Below are 16514 nucleotides of genomic sequence, written 5' to 3'. Positions count from 1 at the left end.
TGCTGCATAGGGATGCTGTGCTGCTTGCTTTTGACTGACTACAGAGTATGAAGGCTTCAGAAGGACAAGATCAGTTCTAGAGAGGAGGCAATGCAGCACAGAACATACCACTTCTTAAATAATGCTGTTGGTATTTGTTGATGTCGTACCACAGTATCCTGACATTCTGCTTCACCTAAAGAGTAGGAGTTTTCTTATGGGAGAAAAAGAGGAATATTTTCTCCCCGTCCAAAATGCATGGTGTTGCCGTTGCTAGTGAACCCTTGCAGTGTAATACAATATAATAATCTTGCCATATTGTCACCAGGTTGAACAGTTAACAAATCATCTCAAAGAGAAAACAGACAAATGCAGTGAGCTTTTGCTCTCCAAGGAGCAACTTCAGAGAGATGTACAAGAACGAAATGAAGAAATTGAGAAGCTAGAATGCAGGATAAGAGAACTGGAACAAGCCTTAATCATCAGTGCTGACCACTTGCAAAAGGTATTGCTTGGTCGAAATTTATCAAGGGTTTGCTCCTTTCGTATTTTCTTGAGACCAAAATAGTGTATTTTTTTAATCTGATAACTGTTAATATTATTCCTATGTAAAGGTGGAGGAAAGGAAACAGTTTGGCACCATCATAGTAAAGGGAGAGTTACCTCTTGAAGTACAACTGCAAGCTGAACGAGAAGCTGTGGACAGAAAAGAAAAGGAGGTAAAATTCCTGTGAAAAGTTCCATCTTTCCATTTACATGTTGTTTTGTCAGTTTTTGCTTTTTGTTGAGTTTAGTGAACTATACAGATGAAATTTTTTACAGTTAGAGAGACAGCAGTCCAAATCCCTTTGAAATTCTCCTGTGATCCATGATAGCTGTTGTTCTGTGTTAATATTTATGACTTGAAAGAGTGTTTCTGAAATAAAAATTCAGCCCAATGAATAAAAACTTTGTGATGATTTCAACTGATTTTTTTAGTGGTGTTTAAAATTCCATTCAGTTTAAGGACTCAGAATGTCACCAAGTACACATTATTTTGTTTGTGCTTAGCAAACCAATTTACTGTGGACATTGTACTTGAAATTTATAACATTTAATTTTTGGTATGGCTGCCCACTCCTTTTCCTTCTCCTTTTGTTTGGAAACATAGGTCACGAACCTTGAGGAACAATTGGAGCAGTTTCGTGAGGAGCTAGAAAATAAAAATGAAGAAGTTCAGCAACTGCACATGCAGCTAGAAATTCAGCAAAAGGAGTCCACTACACACTTGCAGGAACTTGAACAAGAGAACAAATTATTTAAGGTAACTGTGTAACAGAGAAGCCTAAAGATTTATTCTCCTTCCTCTGCAGAAATAAGTTCTTTGAAAATGCCAAGACATCAAATTCTTTCTCTTTCTCAAGCATTCCACTGTTCAATTTGCCAGAATATTTAAAATTTCATATGATTACTTGTCATTCCATGAAACTTGTTTTTTTTAATTCCTACACTTGAAATACTCATACAAGAATATGCAGAAAATGTTATGTACAACTGTAACGTGTTTTTGGGGTTTTTTTGGCAGGATGAAATGGAAATACTAGGACTAGCTATCCAGAAATCTGAAGATGCCACCATAAAAGACCATCATTTAGTGGCTGGGAGGCTCGCTCACATCATGCAAGAAAAGGATCAGGAAATATATCATCTTCATGAACAAATAGCAAAACTGCAACAGCAACTTGAAGTCACAACTGACAACAAGGTACACACTTCTGAAATCCTTTTCAGAGTCCTACTTTGTGCTGCTAACTCTTTGAAGGAAAAAAACACTCTGTCCCCCACCAGTTGCATTATCTTCTATTGCTGCCTTGATTCAAAAATGCAGATGCTTCAGTTTCAAGGAATGCTTTAAACCTAATCTCTTTTTCTTTTTTAGTCTTGTTTATGACAGATGCTTTTTGCTTGCTTTTCTTTTTAATTATTTTGCCTTATTTCTGCTTGAGTTTTTGTTTTAAATTCTTCTTCATTCCTTATTTTTCTGATATGTCTGAATATTTAGTAGTATGTAGGTAGCTGAATTCAATCTCAACATTCATTTTAGCATCTTCCCTCACATGACTTCATTTAGTGTTACGCTCCAGTGACACCTGCTGGGTAATGTTGGATTTTAATGCATTTTTAGCAGTTGAACAGAGCTCCGTGAGCTTGTGTGAATGCTTTGTCCTCATACCAGTGTTGGAAACGTCTTTTATCCAGTTTCAAGCATGGAGGTGCAAAAAAAATGGTGTGTTTTATTAGCAATAGAGAGGAAGACAGAAAGAAGCAGATTTATCTTTTATTTACTGAGCCTTAGCACCTGTAGCTTTCTCTTATTTTTCAATTATGTGGTTTTTTGATTATCAGCTTCATCTTCTTTTGGCTTACTCTGATTTTATACAGATAAAACACATTGATTTTTTCAGTGGCTGAATTTTGCATCTGACTATTTTAAATGTCATTTATTAGTCATAAGCTTTAACTCAAAAGCAAGTTAAGAACGGGATTTCTGTTATCCCTTGGTAGCTGACAGAACATTTAGGCTAACATTCTACTAGGACATATTGAATCCACTAAAATAGGGCTCTGACTGAGCTGGATAATTTCCCTGAGTCTTTATGTGCAAAACTCAGTTATAGTGAAACAATGACAAAACTTAGAATTGGATTTAGAAAACTGGATTTAGGAAATACTATACTTCAAGAATCCAGAACAGTTCTGCTCTATACAATGACCCCAGTAATAGAGTTACAGTTCTTGCCTTGAGAAAAACACCTAGGATTCAGTTAAAATTTGTTTTAATAATTGTTTCTTCTCTTGTTACATAAAGCTTAATTTTCTTAATTTCATCCTCTGACTTGGTTTTATTTTCCAGGACATTAAATAATTACTCTGCTTGATTATGAGAGCATTATTAAATATTAATAGATTATTCTTAGGTTAATCCCTTTTCTAAGTCCCCTAGACATCTTCATCCCACAAAGTGCTTTTCTTTTAATTACTGTATTTGCGTTCTGTGGGCCTTTATTCCAATTTGAAGAACAGAATTTGAAGAACAGAAACCTCTATGCTGAGTTGATACCGATCACCAGGACCACTGTGCTTTCTTCTGCCTGTGGCAGCAGGGTTGCAACTGTATGATCTTTAAGGTCCTTTCTAACCCAAGCCATTTTATGATGTTATGACTTGTTCAGATTTTATTTAGTGTTTTTGAGCTTCCTCTAGTTTTTGTGGATTTTTAAAATTAAGTTCTTGGTTGGCAAACCAGCCGTTCTAATTTATATGGCCACATTTATTTTTGTACATATGCTTAATACAAAGTCATCTTATTATTCTATTTAACTAGCTAAGCATAGTGAAGTATTAAGTGATAAAGGAAAAAACATGGCTATTTGATTAATGAATTTAGTCATCTTTCACCTTTTCTGCATGTTTTCTTCATATTCTAAAAGACTCTATTAGAGTTCTTACCTATTTTAGATATCTTAACTGATTTTATGTATTTCCAAATATTTTTGACATATTTTCTTCTGCCTTCCACATTTCCACTGTAGAAGCACTGTTCACTTCAGATCTCCAAATATTCACTTAAAAAAAATCCATTTTGTTTCTTAGACTTACTACTTATTATCTGGTCTGTCTTTATTTTATTTTTGTAAAGGGAAATTTTTTTGTCATTCTTCTACACTCAAGTGAAATTTGCTCCCGCTGCAATTTAAAAAGGGTTTTAATGAATTTTTTTAAACTTATTCTATTGTAATCTGATAACTTCTTTTTATTCCTTTTGCTAAGAATTTTATTTATTAAACTTAGATTTTTTCAACACCAGTCATTCAATTTTTTGTTTCTACTCATTTATTAGAAGCCACCATGTTACAAATGCTTTCCACTTCATCTGATGCTTTAATACCTATTTTTCATTTCTTTAAGGTCACAGGCTACTTTGTCAGTCCTGTTTGAAGATGTCTCAATTCTCATAAAGCTTTAGAAGAGACATCACATTAAGAAATTCTCTGAGAACTTTCTTTTACAAGATCTTTCAGTGTTTAATTAAACTGTTTCTGGGAAGTCCAGACCAAAAATTATCTGGGTGTTTCTGTTTGGGTTTTTTTTCCCCAGATTATTGAAGAGCAAAACGAGCATATACGGGAGCTTGAAGCCCAGGTAGAATGTCTGAAAAGCGATCAAGAACGTGTGAAGAAAAAGAATGATGAGGAAGTAGAGCAGTTGAATGATGTAATTGATAAGCTTCAGCAGGAGCTGGCAATTATTGAACAAAAAGTACCAGCAGACATTGCTGGTTTTCAAGAAGATGCTGACAGTCTGAAACACATACTTGAAGCAGTTCTGGCAGAAAAGGAAGCTTTGGAAAAGCAAGTAGAAAACATAAATGCAGAGGCATCTCAAACAAAGAATGAGCTTGAGGAAACTAAGTTAAAAATGAGCCAGTTAAAGCAAGAAATAAGTATGTTAAAAAAAGAGCATGAAAGAATAACAGAGAAGTATAAGTGTGCAGTAGTCCAAGGTGATAAGTCAAAACCAGAAGACAGGAGCAATGGAAAAACTGAACAAATGGAAGGAGGCTTATGTCAGGAGATAGAGTTGCTAGATCAGTCCCAACTTAGGACTTCAGATGAGAGTGCAAGAGTCACCATTAGCAAGATGGAGATACAACTGCAGGAACTTCAGGCATGCATTAAAGAAAAAGATTCAGAACTGTCCCAGTCCTACAATGAAATAAAAGACATGAAAGAGCAAAGCAAAGCTGAAAGAGAAGCACTTAAAAAGAGGATATTAGAACTGGAGAAGACACTAATGGAGAAGGTTGCTGCTGCTCTTGTGAGTCAGGTTCAGCTAAATGCAGTTCAAGAGCAGAGAAAATTCATGCAGGAAATTCAGGAAGCTCCAAAATGTGTGGATGAAGCAAGCAAGAATACCCAAACAGAGGGTTTGAGTGATAGAACTGAAAATGAGACAGAATCAAAATTATCACTCTTAACACAGAGGCTTAGTGAGATGGAAGACCAACTGGCAATGGTAAATTGTAGCTTGGAGCTAGAAAAAGAAAATGTAAAAGTTGCGCAAAAGGAAGCTACAGTGAAAGAAGAGAGGTTCTTAGAACTTCAGCAATTGCTAGAAGAGGTTCAAGAAAAACATAAAGGAGAGATTCAGAAATATATTAAACAAGAAGAAATGCAGACATACCAGGTAATTAGATGCCACTTCCTTTTGGCTTGTTTTTACTAAAACCTGTTATTTTATGTAAAGTATAATGAATGAAATGGTTCTTAATGAGAATAACTATAGGAATATTCTGCTGTGTGTAGCACTTCAGTTTCTATATTATCCTTACAGTCACAAAGAAGAGAAGGATGCTATTTTAGGGGAACCCCGCGATCAGTTTCCATTTTGCATTAAAAACGCCTTACCTTTTCACGCATGTAAGGTGGTTTTGAATTTTGGACATATAATTTCTTATTCTTAATTTGACTTGACATAGAATAGAATGAAGTACACTTCTACATGGTGTGGAGGCAGAGAGATAAAAATTAAAATCATGAAAGCTGTCTAAGAGAGTATTCAGAATGATAAGGGAAGCGATACCAATTTGTCTATACAGGTTTTTTTGGGATGGAGGTTGTTTATTTATATATGTTTTGATCTTGGTTTATGTTTTTTTTGTTTTCCCATCTCAGTTCCAAAGATATTTCACCTTAAGTAGTTTTTCCAGATTTGTCCAGATTTCCGTGCACTAGTGGTTTATTGCCTCTCAACTTAGAACCATCAGTCAAAATTTACTATATTTGATAGTCCAAAAATGGGCTTGATATCTCTCAATGTGAGAGTTTCAGCAATCATGGAACCCAGTACTGGGCAAGAAAAGGTTCTAAGATCCTTGATCCAAATACAAATTTAGTGAATGTAATAAATGTCTTGTAAGTTAGATAATATTATCAGACCTCATTTCCTACTCTCTGTTTACCTTCCTCCCTGTGGTTTCTGTGTGATGTACCCAATTTATGGTTGCAGTTCTCTCTACAGTAAACTGTAGGATAGTCTTTTCTCCCATGGTCTTAGTCTTATTTTTTTGAGGCTGTGTTAACCCAAATAACATACATTTGTTTTTCCCTTTGCTCTTTTCACTTTGTAAGTTTCTGTGAAAGTGATCACTGCTGTTAAAAATTGATTCTTTACCATTTTCCATGTTTTGTGTTGCCATATAGGTAGAAGCAAAGATCATGGAAAGTCAAAAAGAAAATGTGCTTATTAATGAACTTGAACAAGTGAAAGAAGAGGCAGCTGCTGCTAAGGAAGAGCTGAGCAGTTACAGAGAAAAGGCAGAAAAACTTCAGCAAGAACTAGCAGTAAGAACCAGAGTGTTCCTTATTGTATTTAAATCAAATAATTATACAGGACTTACTGTTCAAATATGCATGCTATAGGTTGGGGGGTTTTAATCATTTACTGAGAATGCTACCAAGAAAAACAGCCACTCACTGCCTGCTGGGAGTGGAACAGAGCTGATGCTGTAGATCAAATATATTCACTCATTGCCACAGTACTTAGTTTTACTGCAGTGCAGCAGTGGATCTAGAGCTGTATTTCTTAGGAGATAATATTTGCCACCATGTGTCTTAACTGCTTTAAAATAGAACTAAATTGAGCTGTAATGGTTCAGAGGGTTGCTTGGATTTTAGGTGTTTTAAGTGTTTGGAAGGATTGCACTTGAGGTTCTCCATATTTACAGGTAAAAGAGGCAAGTCTGATACATCTTCAGGAAGACCTGTGCAAGGTCAAAGAGAACCTGGTTCAAGCAGAAGAGAGGCTTGCAAGTTACCTGAGAAAGGACAAAGAAATGGTGAAAACTGAAAGCAAGAGGGATGCAGAAATATCCTGTGATCTGTCAACCAGTGAGTCTACTCTAACTGGAAACAACTCCTCACTGCAAACAGACAATACTGTGGAAATCTCACCAGTCCTTGTTAAAAATGCAGGAATCCAAATTGATTTGCAAAATGGATGTTCTTCAGAAGAGATTGCAGAGATTGTAAGAGAATTTACTGAAAAAATCGACCAAATGCAGGAACTCCACGCGGCTGAAATCATGGACATGGAGACAAGGCATATCTCTGAGTCTGAAGCATTAAAGAGAGAGAAGTTTGTTGCAGTACAAGTATTGACTGAAGAATGTAATACTTTAAAGGAAGTCGTAGAAACTCTACAAGCCAAAGAAGTATGTATCTTATTTTTTAATTACTGAAATACTTTGGTTTAAACTTTTGCTCTTGGTACAGAAATTCCCATTTAAAATCTGTTAAGTGTGAACCACCACACGCTCAGTAAAAAACTTTTAAATGTTCTAGTGTTTCCATGGCCCTGGGAGAGATTGTGAACCTGTTTCTCAGCATTTAAGTTCGCAGGTTTGCTCAACTATCAAGTGCTTCCTTGTGCTTCTGCCTTGGACCTGTCCTGTTCTGTGAAATGGGGACAAGTGTAGGTCACCCTGTGGAATGCCATCTCTCTCATATTCAGTTTTATTACTTTGATTGCAGGGGAAATGGAACAAAGAGGTTCACATTGTTTCCTGCTCCTTCAAAGTCACTCCCTTATTGAGAGTGGTGAAGGGCTGTTTAAAGATTTGATTGTTTTCTTTTCTAAATACAGAGAATCCCAGTTTCTGGATTAGCACGTTCTCCACCATATCAAGCTAGAGATGGAGGTTCTAGTGGTAAGAAATTTGTTTTTACAGATTTCAAAGAGCATTACAAATTAAGCCTGCTTTTTTCAATATTAAGTTTACCATTAAAGAGTTTGTCTTCTAAGAAATCCAAACAGCAACTGCCCACATTGAAGCACATTGGCACTAACAAATGTTCTGGACATGACATGTCTATTAATTTGGTACAAAAGGAAAATGTCTGGAGCAGAGATGGGTTTTAGTTGGGGCATCAGATGCTAATTTTTCTTCTTCCCATTGGAGTTTCTATATCCATCTTAGCTATTACATTATCTCTTCAGTGTAGCTTCATGATCTCCTGATAGTGTTTAAAGCTACAGCTCCCTAGCAGTGGGAGATGATGACAGGTATTGACTTATCCAAGTGCAATAAAAATTATTACAGTGATCCTTTTCATAGGCAAGGCGAAGCATGTTAAGAGTGGGTCATTTGGCAGAAATGTTTATGCAAATAGTTGTTTCTCTTGTAAAACTAGGATTTTTAAATTTGGTTGTAGTTTTATTTTTTAGTTTTGTTTTGCTGTTAACTTCTTTGAAACTGAAAAAGAAAAATATAAAACAGGTAGTCTCCAGCTTAGAATGAACCTTTAGTGACATGCAACTACCTGTTAAAACAACAGATAAAAAATACTTTTTTGATGCCTGTTCTTCAAAGCTTCACAGTAATCCAGCTTTCATGTTTTTTTCTCCTTTTATTTTAGACTCCAGTTCAGACTGGAGTTCAGGAATGTATCTTGCTCAGACCCAGGGGTCTGACACGATAGCTGAAGGAATAGATGAAGGTGAAACTTCAACAGATTTACTTCCAAAAAAAATTAAGGTAAAATAGACACAATCTTTTTTTTTATGGAACAAGAGTGATACTACTGAAAGTTGAGATTAGCTTCTTCTTGATCATTGATAACAGAGCCATTTAGATAAGTTCTAGTGTTGACTATTTTAATACATTTTAAAATATTTCTGAACAATGATGTGCATTTTTGCATTTTAAATTAGGCTAAATAGGAATTTTATATCTGTAGGCTTGTTCTCAGTTATGATTATGAGAAATAAAACTACTGTTACAATTTATTGCAATTTTGTTGTATTAACGATAATGTCATGATCATATATTACATAATTTTATAGATTCTATTTTTATACTATATTATGAAAGCAAATGTGTTTATTATAAACAGTAAGGGTATCATGCTTTAATTACATTAAAAAAAAAGTATTTAGTGACAAAGCCCTAGCTTCATAGTAATTTCAAACAGTGAATGGTAAAGCTCACCTGGAAGCTTCCCAGGACTTTTGTTTTTAAAATGTCAGTTTCCATTAGTAGCTGTTTTAAGAATTAAAAATTGATTTGACCAATATACACTGGAAAATTTTATTTGAAACTGAGAAAAAATACAGCTGTTTAATAAGTTTCTGTCTGATAGATATAAAGGACTGGGTGACACTTCTGTCCTTGATACAAGGAAGCGTAGTTTCCTTATGCTGACCAAATTAGAAGTACCAGTTTTCCAATACATATGAAATGAGATTGCAATTATTTTTGTTATTATTATATCTTGTTACTACTGGCATTAATGATTTCTTTTTGGTTTTATCGTAGGGTTTGCTGAGAGCAGTCCATCATGAAGGCATACAGGTGCTGTCTCTCACTGAATTTCCATATGGTGAAAGAGATCTGTCACCTCATGAGCAAGAGCCAGAATCTTGGTTAGAAGAAAGAAAAGCTTTCCTAAGCACCATCTCATCTTTGAAAGACCTAATTGCAAAAATGCAAGTTCACAGAGAAGCCGAGGTATAAATAATACCATAAGATTCTATCTGAATAAAAAATTATTTATTATAACCTTCAAAGACACATTCGCTGTTCAGGTTTAAATGCCTAAATATTCTGTTACAAGGCAACATATTTTAAAAATGTGCCATAAAACTGCATATTGCACTTTATGGTAGTAGTCTATCTTAAATTACAGCTGGTATTTGTTCTTCTGTTCATTGATAACTTTTGACTGTATAGATCCACCTTTTAAGAAGAATTCTATTTTGAAAGCGTGTTCCAGTAGCAGTTGAAGTAGAATATTTAATGCTGTTGTTTATTGGCATATCAGTAATCTGTTAAAACTTTTGCTTGTTAAATTATCCCCATTAGACTCTTGGATATATGTAGGTAGTTTCTATTAGTTCAGCATTTCCTTTACCATGCAAAGTGGGCAGATGACCTTCATGTCATTTAAATTAAATCTTTTTCATATATAATATCACAGAATCACAGAATGAACTAGGTTGGAAAAAACCTTGGAGATCATTAAGTCCAACACAGCCCTGTGAGAGCCTAGGAAGAGATGCAATGTACTAAAAATTAAAATAATAGTGTAATATAGTAACGTAAATAGTAACTACACAGGGCTAAGTTTTCAGTTACAAAAAGCTAAATTGCCTCCATCTAAAACAAAGCTAAAAGTTTAGCATTTGTGAATGCTGAAAAATTCATAATGTGTACAGTAAGTGCATCCATTTGGATGGATGAAATTTACACAATTATTCAGAAAAGCTTAACTAGTCCACTGAAAGCACACACTTTACATTGAGTTATAACTATGTAATCTTTCCGTTTGGCACTTTAAATTATTGTTGTACCACTGCAGATTTATGCAAGTACTGAATCTCCTGAAGGTGTCTCAGACTGGCGAGGAGAACTTCTGCATGCCATTCAACAGCTTTTTGTGAGGGAACAAAATGTTCTTCTTGCTGCATTTCAAACTGAACTTGCAGAAACAGGCACAAGAGATGAAGTGATGTTGATGAATCAGTTAGAGCACAGACTACAGGAGCAGGTAATATAAACCATACTGTAGTCGAAGTGTTTGTCTACATTAGATTTTAATTTAAAATGTATAAATCCATTAAAATATGTGTATTAATAGTAGTTTTGACAGTCTAAGGATGAAAAAGTCAGACTTGCAGAAAGAAGTGGTGTCTTTAAAAGAAAAGTGATATGGCATGGGAAAGAAACTTTTGGGTGCACAAGTTATAGAACGTATACAGCCTTCAGAGATCAATTTGAATTAAACACAGTTGTCCTGAGCGATTTCATTAAGTTAATTAGAATGATGTTACACTGTCTAAGAGAAAAGATAGCTTGTTTATATAAAATAAGTTGCAAGAAGAGAAAGTGATAAGGCTGCTATGGGACAGAGAGAATGTCAGTTTTCTCCTCTGGAACATGGAAGGATTAGTGAGAAAAATTGCAATTTGCCAGAAAAGTGATAGCTCTTTTCAGTCTGTAATTTTGATGCCTAGTAGAGAAATAAAAAATTAACAAGTAGTTCTTTCAAATATAATACTGACTTAATTGAAAATGTTTTGAATATATATGCACTATGAATGTATAAATAAATATTATATCAACACCACAGATATTTTCATAAAATCTGGAGTTTTACTTTTAAAATATTTCTAATGCTAATAGGCTACTAACCAGAGAGCAGCAATGGACTGTCTTCAGAATGCAGACAGAAGAAGTTTGCTGATGGAGATTCAAGTATTACATGCTCAGATGAACAGTAAGAAAAGTAACCCAAACAGAGAACAAGAGATTGATTCAAAAAGCCAAGGTGACTTCTGTGGTAATATATGTCAGTTTCCAAATGCTTTCAAGGCAGTGCTCATAACGTTGTAAGTGACAAAAATGGTGACTTTTCTTGCTCTCCAATTTTGATATGCGTGTTCTGAACATGCATACTTTTTATCTTCTTCAATCTTCTTTGATTACTTTTGCAAAAATTAAGGTATAATCTGTGTTCTTGTGACTTGTATCAAACTGAAAGTGATACAAAGTTATGTCCAATTGCTATAAAAATCGAGCTTGAATTTTGAGGCTATTTTCCATGTATATGCTTCACTATTTAGGTTCAGCAGCTTTGAAATTATCTAAGTTGGATAGTCAGTCAATGCAGAAACTAAGAAGCAATTAGAATGAAGAACAAAAAGTTCAGAGAACAGGTATACTTTAAAATTAAGTAAAGCTCACTGTCAGTGTGTAGTTACAAATATTAGGTCACAGGTATACATATGTAATATATCTAATTTCAGTTATGCTAATCATTATCCAAATGATGCATATTGATATAGTTGCACACGTCTTATAGCCTTTAAGAAAATCAGAAGTTGAAATGATTTCTTGAAAGTGTGAAAGGTATTCAGGTATAAAAGGCACGGTTTTCCTTTTATTCCACTAATGAAAGAATATATTATTTTAAAATATCACTCTTAATAATAGCTTTGTGGTCATGCGCTAGCTAGGGGAAGCTTTACCCAAACACACAATGCTTTTTTATGAAGTAATTTCCATATTAATGATGCTCTCATTAGAAATGCTGGAGTATAATATGCAGCAGAAGCAGTTGCAAATACTGGAGATGCAAGTGGAGCTCCGGAGTATGAAGGACAGAGCAGCTGAACTTCAGGAGCAGCTGAATTCAGAGAGAATGATGGGCGCAGAGCTGAAGAATGAACTTGCACAAGCCAAACTAGAGCTTGAAGCTACCCTTAAAGCCCAGCACAAGCACTTCAAGGACCTAGAAACCATCAGGTGTGGCTTTCAGTGCCAAGCTTTCTGTGTTGACTGTGAAGATCATCTTTCTTAATCTGAAATCATAATACCGATTTTATTAAGGGCATTGATTTCATGCAGTATAAGTGCTTCTCAGTATTTCTGTAAAACCTTCCTGACCAAAATAGACTTGTTACAGTTGACAAAAAATGTATTTCAATTCATAATTTGATTTAATGCTTTATTAATTATCAAGTTCCTTTTTAAACTTTGCTACATTAGACTACTCTATACAAGCTAATAAGTAGACCATATTTGTTGGTTTTTTAAACTGAACATGGAGAAAAAAATCGCAAAGTTAAGATGACTTTGCAAGTACTTCCATATGAAATACTCTTAAATTTTCTTTGATATAGTTGATAGCAGAGGCCACAGATTTGGCACTTAGGAAAGCCATTATTATTTTTGCCTGAACCAGAGGGATGCACCCATGAACAGTATCTTAATGTTCAGCTCAGAGATAACAAATTAAGCTGGAGTTTAAATTGGGATTACTTTAGAGGTTACTTTATACCCTTTGCAGATGATCAGGAGCAAGTTTCTTTTGCAAACAGATGCAAAATTGATTTGCACAGAGTGAAAATTCAGGTCATAGATTTTTCTTTTTCCCCCAATATATTTTTTTCCCTTGAGAAACATGGCAGCAAGATGCACTTCCATGGCATTCTTTAAGATTTTGGCCAGTGACTGGATTAGGTTGAACACTAACTGCCTCTGAGCCCCCACAAGTGGCAGCTACAAAGTTAGCAGGATGAACAAAGTTTCTATCATTCTTGAGTTATGCAGATCCTTTGGTTTTGAGTTAGTCTTGCCTTTCTAAATAGGCTTTTCACTGTTACTCTACTAGACTAGCAGTGTTTTCAGTGCACAGGATGGAATAAAAAACCAAGTAACTGACCTTATCATGATAGGATTAGAGCCACTGCCTAATGTAAAAGTTGCCCGTTTCTTTTTAGGACTGAAGTTAAAGAAAAAGCAGCTGAGCTAGATATTCTCAAGGATACAATGGCCAACGAACAGAAAAAATCAAGAGAGCTACAGTGGGCTTTGGAAAAGGAAAAGGCTAAAATGGAACGCAGTGAAGAAAGAGGAAGAGAAGAGCTTGAGGTATTCCATAATCCCAAGTGGCCTGGAACATCAAGGAGCATGAAAATATTCTTTTGGTTAACATTTCATCTCAGCTTACATTTTTGCCCAATGCATACTTCATGTTCTGTCTTCAACTGTAGTATTATATCATCTAGAGCTGAAGAAAGATGTATAGAAGCTGTGTGGCAAAGTAAGAAAAAGGCCTGATGCACATCCCGTTTAAATCAATAGGAATTTTACCGTGCTTTTCAGGCCCAAGATTAAAAGATTCTATAATGGCCCTCTATTATTCAAGGGGACAGAACACTGCTAATATGGCTACACCCAGCCCCCACCACAGCCTAACTTGTAAAATGTAGTATTTAAGGAGACATATTGTTTGTCACCATTTAAAAAGTCAGCAGTTTCACCTCATGAAAATCAAACTAGGGAGTTTACTTTAGGAGAAGATGCTTCATTAATATCTTCCTTGGTACCTCTGCAGTATTTGCTATAGTGAAGGGGAGAGCAGGTATCCTGGTACAAGACAAAAGGCAAAAAAGCGATAACTTCAATGGCATAGATTTATTCACATCTTGAAATCTGAAGTTGAAAAATCATTTTCACAGTTTTAGAAAGTAAAAGCAGCTGGCTGTCTTCAACGTCAGAACTACAGCTGCTTGTATCTCACTATAAAGTATGTGTTACAATGATTCTTCTATTAAATAATCTGATTTTAGAATAAAGACATCTGTAATGTATTTTAGTATCAGATGTAACTGCAGCATTCAGAGTATTGTCACATTAATTGTGAATAGCAAAACCTGTTAAAAGCAGCATGTATAGAGGTAGCATATTTGCAATTTGCAGAAGATAATGGAAAGTGCACAAATGGCTTTAATCAATCCTTCCGTTTTCTTTTGAAAGGACTTAAAATTTTCTCTTGAAGATCAAAAACAAAAGAACTTAGAGTTAACTAAACTTCTGGAGCAAGAGAAACAGCTGTCAACTGATCTGCAACAGAAAATTGAATCCCAAGAAGCACTCAGTGCTGCCCAGCTGTCACGTGAGCGAGGCCGTAATTCTGAGTTGCAGGTGCTTCTTGAATCAGAGAAGGTTCGAGCTCTCGAAATAAGCAGTGCCCTAGAAAGGGAAAAAGAGCTATGTGCTCAGCTTCAAAGTGCTGAAGATAAGGGGCAAGCTGGAACACCTAATCCATCTGAGGAATTGCTTAAAGAGCTACAGAAGCAAATGGATGAAAAGCATGACCGTATAGTGGAGTTAGTAAGTGAGATGGAGAAGTATAAACTGGAATCTGTGCAAGTGAGACAGCAAATGGAAAAAGAAAGGCAGATCCAGAGGCAAGCATTACAAGCAGAACAAGATGCTAACATAATAGTACAGAAGAAACTCCATGAACTGGAGTCCAAAGTAGAAGACCTTCAGTGGCAACTTGGAGAAAAGAAGCAAGAAGTTCATAAATTAGGGAATGAAACAAAGAAGTTGCAGGAAATAATCCAAGATCTACAGAAAAAAGAGCAGGAGAATGAAGGAAGAAAGGAAGCCGAAAGGACACCAAGCCACAACCCAAATGAGGTACAGTAGGACTGAAAGTAATGTGTAATATTGAAATATGCAATTTAGCTTTAATTCTTTTGCTCAATTGTGTGTCACTGTGCCTTGACTCAATCTATAAAATAGCCTGCAGATTACAGACCATGGGCACCAGAGGATGGGAAAGGGAAGGCAGAGAATGGAAAAGGCAAAGCATTCCAGTTTGCTGCCTAAAACTATTCACCTGCTTCCTCCTTAAAGCAAAGTTACAGAAGTGTATAAGGAGGAGCACAAGCAGGGGAAATGCATCTGGATGTATACACACACTCTGTCTCAGGAGAAGAACATTCCTTGCAACCAGTTGCAGGAATGAGCTATTCGTACTCAGTAATGTCGCAGGTCACTGCCCTTAATCTTTAGTTCATAAACTGCAAGGGGTCTTTGAAACCTTATAAGTGGTCTTCCAACAGCTTCAGTAAATAAATGAGTAAGCAATCAAACAAACATATGCATGAATATGTATATGTTAGCAAACAAAACAGAAGAAAGAAATCAAGGTAAAAAATCCATTTAAGAATATCCTAATTTTTAGATGAATGAAAGTGGTAGCTGTTTCATCTACGTTTTTCACTCTCATAAAAGGTCAGGAAAGTTTTTAAATTATTTTTAAATTACTTTTAGAACTTTTTTAGAAATTTGCCTGAAAAAGGTAAGCATTGCTAGGTGAGTGATTTGTGGGTAGTTGCAGAGAGGATTGACATGAGACTTGCTTGCCTCTTTGCTGACCATGTTTTTGCCCATGCTGAGATCATTCTTTTTACCAGTTATCCACGTGTGGAGCCAGGAAGGAAATTTTTCTTTTCATCTAATTTGGCTACCTTTATCTTTTGAAGCATTGGAAACTACCCACAGCTAGAGGCAGGATGTTGAGGGTACTGGTAACTGGCAGCAGCAGCCTTCCTGCTACGCTCAGTTTGTGCACCTTGTTCTTCTGCACAGAGGGAACTGCCAGCACTGTGGTCAACAAAGAGTCTTCCCTTGGGTCAGGTTAGCAGCAGCTGTTGGGTTTTTTTCCCCTCCTCATCAGCAGATAGTCTGATCTGCTTTCCAGGATTTGCCTGGAATTTCAAATAATGAATCTCCTGCTGTTTCCTGTGACATATGCAACACACAGACTTTTTTCTTTGGTACCACACTGTAGGGCAAACAGCCAAAGGCAGAGCCATGGGCTCAGGTTTCTTTGTGAGTGATGGCAGTTCTTCCATGGCAGTGTTGGGAGGTTGTTGCTGAGGAACACCTCTTCAGTGCATTGTGTTGCTTGTGGTAGCATCTGTGGTGTGGTTGCCTGTGACTGTGGACTGACCTCCATCACCATGGTGGTCTCTTTCAGCCCCTGTTTTTCTGACTATGAATTGGTTACCAAAACACATAGGTCCAGTTGCTCAAATTCCATGCACAACTGGTAAAGGAGCTGCTGATGGAAGAAACAGAAGGGCTTGGTGACTTCCTGCTGACTAAGTTTTTTGACTGGATTCACACTGTAGCTCTA

At 35.9% G+C, this 16514-nt stretch overlaps 1 protein-coding gene across 8 annotated transcripts in view; it reads left to right on the top strand.

The window, feature by feature from the left end:
• The window catches only part of AKAP9 (A-kinase anchoring protein 9), a 105590-nt gene that overhangs the window by 80901 nt on the left and 8175 nt on the right, over positions 1 to 16514 (top strand). For 6 of the 8 annotated variants that reach the window (XM_039549296.1, XM_039549301.1, XM_039549299.1 and 3 more), the window contains 15 exons: positions 308 to 484; positions 594 to 698; positions 1130 to 1282; positions 1544 to 1723; positions 4117 to 5205; positions 6222 to 6362; positions 6746 to 7231; positions 7663 to 7726; positions 8436 to 8554; positions 9335 to 9526; positions 10377 to 10565; positions 11201 to 11345; positions 12103 to 12322; positions 13300 to 13450; positions 14339 to 15007. In XM_039549296.1, the coding sequence (XP_039405230.1) occupies positions 308 to 484; positions 594 to 698; positions 1130 to 1282; positions 1544 to 1723; positions 4117 to 5205; positions 6222 to 6362; positions 6746 to 7231; positions 7663 to 7726; positions 8436 to 8554; positions 9335 to 9526; positions 10377 to 10565; positions 11201 to 11345; positions 12103 to 12322; positions 13300 to 13450; positions 14339 to 15007 (4080 nt within the window). Of the gene's footprint in view, positions 1 to 307; positions 485 to 593; positions 699 to 1129; positions 1283 to 1543; positions 1724 to 4116; positions 5206 to 6221; positions 6363 to 6745; positions 7232 to 7662; positions 7727 to 8435; positions 8555 to 9334; positions 9527 to 10376; positions 10566 to 11200; positions 11407 to 12102; positions 12323 to 13299; positions 13451 to 14338; positions 15008 to 16514 lie in introns of those variants that run through there. The other 2 variants (XM_039549300.1, XM_039549302.1) reach the window with 2 other exon arrangements.

Source organism: Corvus cornix, chromosome 2 (assembly GCF_000738735.6).
Source record: "Corvus cornix cornix isolate S_Up_H32 chromosome 2, ASM73873v5, whole genome shotgun sequence".
Classification (NCBI taxonomy): Eukaryota; Metazoa; Chordata; class Aves; order Passeriformes; family Corvidae; genus Corvus; species Corvus cornix.
Note: the sequence above shows the minus strand (reverse complement) of the source record. Positions and strands in the feature narration are given on the sequence as shown.